General features: G+C 35.1%; 1 protein-coding gene across 1 annotated transcript; it reads left to right on the forward strand.

The window, feature by feature from the left end:
- Window positions 1-700: 700 nt before the first annotated feature.
- LOC115222657 lies at window positions 701-5607 on the forward strand. Its single transcript, XM_029792976.2, has 3 exons — window positions 701-860; window positions 3250-3305; window positions 5422-5607. The coding sequence occupies exons 1-3, from the start codon at window positions 764-766 to the stop codon at window positions 5569-5571; spliced, it is 303 nt and encodes a 100-aa protein (XP_029648836.1). The 5' UTR covers window positions 701-763; the 3' UTR covers window positions 5572-5607.
- The last annotated feature ends 302 nt before the right edge of the window (window positions 5608-5909 follow it).

Consider the following 5909-nt stretch of genomic DNA (forward strand, 5'->3'; position numbering starts at 1 on the left):
CTTTATTGAGAAAATTCTATAGTTTGTAAGATATTTGTTGTTTTTTCTTCAATTTCAACCAATCACTGACATCTATTGGGGTAAAAAAAAAACATTCTGTGCCGTATGAATATGTCCCTCGTTTAAGAAACAGATTAGGTTTATTTACATTTCTGAAGAAAAAAAAAAAGATACCCTTCCCCCACCCCTAACCCTAACCCTAAAACAGATTGAAATGCAATAGATCGATACTAGGGTCGTAATTATGGGTGACAATTTCATGACACCGCTAGAAAAAACTGCCGTTCAAACCGAAAAGATCCTCTTTTTCTTTTGGCTTTATTGAGAAAATTCTATAGTTTGTAGGATATTTGTTGTTTTTTCTTCAATTTCTGCAATTTCAACCAATCACTGACATCTATTGAGGTAAAAAACATTCTGTGCCGTATGAATATGTCCCTCGTTTAAGAAACAGATTGGGTTTATTTACATTTCTGAAGAAAAAAAGATACCCTTTCCCTCCACCCCTAACCCTAACCTTAAAACAGATTGAAATGCAATAGATCGATACTAGGGTCATAATTATGGGTGACAATTTCATATGACACCGCTAGAAAAAAACTGCCGTTCAAACCGAAGAGATTCGATAGATTACTTGTCTTAAGTAATAATATTCGAAGAACAATTTACGAAACTACAAGACTACATCTGTTACGAAACTAAAGTTCTCAATTCAGTATTATAAATTGCTTCCTGCAAACACCTCAAGCACGTGTTGTCAACAATGGCTCAAGGTTCCTTGAAAAGTAAACTAAAAGTCCCCAACATGAAGAATAAGCAAAAACACGGAGTGAGGAAACAGTCCATGAAAAAGCAGAGAGGTAGAAGAAATATTCTGAACATTTTGGTTGTCTTTAAATTTTGTAAAATTTACTGAAAATGTATTTTGTGTACAAATACAATCTTCTGAGATTTATTATTGCTTTATAATTGAATTTAACATTTATTCCGCCCCTTTTTTCCCCCCTCTTAGTAACCGAACCTTAAATATAAGTTAGAGATAGTTAAGATTTTATCGGGTATATTTTGGTGGCGTAGCCGTATTTTATCTGCAGTTACGTTCTGAGTTCAAATTCCGCCGAGGTCGACTTCGCCTTTCATCCTTTCGGGGTCGATAAATTAAGTACCAGTTACACACTGGAGTCGATATAATCGACTTAATCCGTTTGTCTGTCCTTGTTTGTCCTCTCTGTGTTTAGCCCCTTGAGGGTAGTAAAGAAATATATATTTTGGTGGTGGTGGTTATGTTGGGAACATAAGAGACGGAATTCTGCTTTACGCACAACCCTTAATTATGTTTTGGAATTTTCAGAAAATTTTTGCGTATTTGTATTCTTCACAGCGAAATTCATTCACTTATGCAAAAACCAAAGTTTAAAATAAAATCTGCGTGATTTAAGGGGTATCATATAGCTGTTATTTTTAACACATCTCATGTCCACCACAGGCCCTCCTCGTTTGTGTCTGACGTTTTGAGGTTTTTCAATGTCTTTCTGCTCGTAAGCACACAATTACAACAGGTATATAGCCCATTTGTTTGTATTATAGTGCATTGTACCATTCAAAACGTTTTATTCTTTAACCCATTTAGGTTAATATAAACATCTTCACCCGTTAACAAAAAATATAAACATCTTCACCCGTTAACAAAAAAAACCCTCTTTATTATTTTTTTTTGCGAAATACGGAGTTTATGATTCATGTGTGAGTGTGTGTTCTTGATACTCGTTTAGAACAAGTAGTTTTACACCAATTACACTATTTTTTCTTAGTTTAAAGGCCGTGGACTGAAGATGTGAAATTTCCGAAGCCTCTCCCCCACCCCCCTTTCGCGAGCGCGCATTTTTTTCATGATAGTCGTTTTGAGCAAGTTGTTTTACACCTATTACGCTGTTTTTGTTTTTGTTTTTGTGCCCGGTTCAGACGCTTTCGGAAATTCCCGATATAATATTCCGAGGCCTCTCCCCCACCCCTCTTTCGCGAGAGCGCATTTTTTTTGTCATATTCGTTAGAGCAAGTTGTTTTACACATATTACACTATTTTTTTTTTTGTTTTGGTGCCCGGGTCAGCCCCTCAGACGCTTTCGGAACTTCCCGATGTGAATTTTCCGAGGCCTCTCCCCCACCCCCCTTTCGCGTGCGCGAATTTTTTTTTTCATATTCGTTCATAGGAAGTTGTTTTACACCTATTACACACACATTTTTTTTTTGATTTTCTGATATTTGTTACGCCCTATATTAACCCCAAATTCTTCTAAAGTTCGAAAAAATTAACCAAATTTTTTCTAATTCGAAAAATTAAAGGAAGTTTGGTTAATGTTTACATTTTGACCATTCCAGTGTATTTTCTGGATTTTCATTTCCTCAAGATGTAAACATTAACCGGAATTTTTGTTTTTTCGCAGTCTTGTGAGTTTATGTGTGTAAAATACAAAAATTCGCAATTTTTTTTTCTGAAAATTTCAAATGATAGAGAAGTTGAGTGGTTTTCTTCAAAAGCCTTTTGTTAAGAAGATTGCTTCCCAACATAGTCTCGGGTTTGGTCCCACTGCATGGCATCCGGGTGCCATGAATGGGTGGACTTGGCAGATAATACACAACGGGCTTCTTTCAGTTCCCATCCGTCAAATGCACTCACAAGGTTTGGTCGGCAAGGAGCCTGCCCCAGGTGCCATGGAGTTGGATTGAACCCAGAACTATTTGGTTACAAAGCAATTCTCTAACCGTACATTCCCACCTGAACTTATACTCTTTTACTTGTTTCCGTCAGTTGACTGCGGTCATGCTGGAGCACCGCCTTTTGTCGAGCAACTCGACCCCGGGTCTTATTCTTTGTAAGCCCAGTACTTATTGTATCGGTCTCTTTTGCCGAACCGCTAAGTGACGGGGACATAAACACACCAGCATCGGTTGTCAAGCAATGCTAGGGGGACAAACACAGACACACAAACATACACTCAAATATATATATATATATACGACGGGCTTCTTTCAGTTTCCGTCTAACAAATCCACTCACAAGACTTTAGTCGGCCCTAGGTTATAGTAGAAGACACTTGACCAAGGTGCCACGCAGTGGGACTGAACCCGAAACCATGTAGCTGGTAAGCAAGCTACTTACCACACAGCCACTTCTGCGCTTATGCTAATGATTTTTTTATCCTTCATTGAGGAAATACTATATTTTTTTTAAAATTTACTTCTTTGCAGGACGATATATTCAACCAAAAAATGCAAAGGTTAAAGAGAATGAAAAATTGAAGCTGGTGAGTTTTGTTTCGATTCATTTGATGACATTTTATGATTTATCTTTTATTTTTCATTTTATTTGGACCCTTGGGGATCCATAATAATATTTTGTTGTTAAAATTTATTAGCAATAATAAATTGGTTATACTTGTAAAGTGTTTTAACAATTTTTTTTTTTTTCATACAATTACTAATATTTAATTATGAAAATATAACGGGATTTTATTTAAACATTGAATGGTTTGTGGGGGTCCACTTGAGTAAAACATGAATCAGATGGCACAAAAGGATTGAAAACCATTTATCTATGTAGTTGCTTGACCTGCTCAATGAAGTTGCCAAAACTCTTAAAGGAAACAAGGACGGAAAAACAGACGATGTTACACGAATATAAATACAATAATAATAACAGGACATAACAACAGGTGTCTTTTGACTGGAGACGAATTGAATTCAGTTGGCGTGTGTGGAAATGAAGCCTTACGTCAGAGATACAAAACTTTCACAAACACAGGGAAGAATATCAATGTGGCAGTGACCACAGTCAGACGCAAAAAGAAGGCTAGCAGTCTAGCCTATTGGTCGCATGAGAAGAGAGAGAAAAAGAGGAACAAGAGAGAGAGAGTTGTAGAAGCAGATGGACAGAAGAATTGTATTTATATTCGTGTAACATTGTCTGTTTTTCCGTCCTTGTTTTCATATACATTCAATGCTTTCTTCCAAAGAATCTAATGCTCTTAGCTTAGTTTTTCCTTGGGGCTGGCCGGATTGAAGCAATCTCAAGATTAATCAGCCGAAATTGCGAGGATGATCCGGTTCTTGACTGAGGATAGAAAACTTCAAATGACCCGTCCTTGTTTATTTTGTATCGTCTATCTGGATGTTTTGTGTTCTTGTCCCATTTTGCATTTTATATATATATATATATGCTCACGCACATGAAAAATGTTTTCATATAACCAAGGTTTTTTTTTATAATTTTACTGAAGACATACTGGTGTATATATTCACATGGTTTAATCTGTCATACATATAGGATTTTACATATGTTATATATAAAGAATTTTACATACGAGAAGTTTTTTGAGTGGATAAATTTTTGTGCTGCTGTCAAATGGAAAGCACATGTTAAACATTGATGATGATGATTGCAGTCAAAAGGTTTTCTTGTAGAAGAAATATGTGTATGTAAATATATATTTTATGAACATTTAGCAGAAGTAACAGAGTGACTCAAGGTCCAAGACTTGTGTGTTGACACTTACCAAACTACTAAAATTTACATATACTATATTTCTTGTTTGCACCAACATACCTGTGTGTATGTATGTAAGTGTATATATATGTGTTTGTGTGTGTCGCCAGCTTAATTTAATACGTCCTTAGTCAAAAGACACCTGTTATTAATGTCCTTATTTGTATTTTTGTACTATTTCTCTTTTTTTTTCGTCCTTGTTTTCATATACATTTGTTGCTTTCTTCCAAGGAATCTACTGCTCTTAGCTTAGTTTTTCCTTGGGGCTGACTAGATTTGCAAACAAAATCTGGAACTCGACTGAAGAAAGAAAACTCCGAATGACCCGTCCTTTTATGTATCATCTCTGGATGTTTCGTTGTCCCTTTTTTGTATCCTCTGTCTGCATGTTTTGTGTTCTTGTCCCATTTTTGGTATTCCTATATATATATATATGAATTTAACCCTTTAGTGTTCAGATTATTCTGTTAACTGTAATACTTTTTCGCTCAAATTGTTTTGAATTAATCATGCATTATCTTATAGCTTTGAGGTTTCAATGATGTGATTGGTTATTTTTAGAATGTCAATGTAGGTTAGGTGTGAGAGGCTAGATATGGCCAGTTCAAATATAAAACATGTAGAGAATTTTGGGCCGGATGTGGCCGGTTTAAACACTAAAGGGTTAACTGTTTTGCATTTAGATTGTCAAATATAATGCTTATTTATTCACATTTTTTTTGTTTTTTAAATTATGCATTTTCATGGTACTGAGATTTTCATGATGTAACTTTATTTTTGGAATGATGTAGGGTAAGCATAAGAAGCTGGATCTGGCCAGTTTGGATGAAAAAATGTCAAGAACTATCAATTAAACAATAATTATATTTCTATTCTAGTTTCTGGAAAAAGAGATCAAGACCAACATTGAAAATGAAGTATCATCCGTGGCCATTTCAAATGAAGCAAAGAAGTTTCATATTGTGAAGTTAAGTAAACAAGCTGCTGGAAGAATAGAAAAAAAGAGGAAACAGAAAGGCAAAAAATAAGGAATAAAACTAAAAAAAAATAATTTATAATTTTGATTTATATTATTATTATTATTATTCATACTGGCTGGACATTTGTTGTATTGCTTGTAAGTTTCTGTTTATTTGTATCTCCAAAAGTTAATCGTTTGTGTTAGAAAATGCGTGTTGAAGCCACCAGTATTACATAGACCTGGTTGGTTTGTTTGTGAGTGTCCCTTTGGTGGATCAGATTTGAAAAAAATTTTCATTTTGTTTTGAAGAAAAAATAATTTCAAAAACAAACATGGCAATGTCCAGTGACGGTGGGTGGGAGGAAGTCAGAGGTAGTTCTGATTGAGAGTTGTAATACACATCAT

Source organism: Octopus sinensis, linkage group LG20, assembly GCF_006345805.1.
Source record: "Octopus sinensis linkage group LG20, ASM634580v1, whole genome shotgun sequence".
NCBI lineage: Eukaryota > Metazoa > Mollusca > Cephalopoda > Octopoda > Octopodidae > Octopus > Octopus sinensis.

Coding starts and splice junctions, on each gene's coding strand:
- LOC115222657 (XM_029792976.2), top strand. CDS start 764: ATGGCTCAAGGTTCCTTGAAAAGTAAACTAAAAGTCCCCAACATGAAG. Junction 861..3,249: donor GTCCATGAAAAAGCAGAGAG/GTAGAAGAAATA, acceptor ACTTCTTTGCAG/GACGATATATTCAACCAAAA. Junction 3,306..5,421: donor AGAATGAAAAATTGAAGCTG/GTGAGTTTTGTT, acceptor TTTCTATTCTAG/TTTCTGGAAAAAGAGATCAA.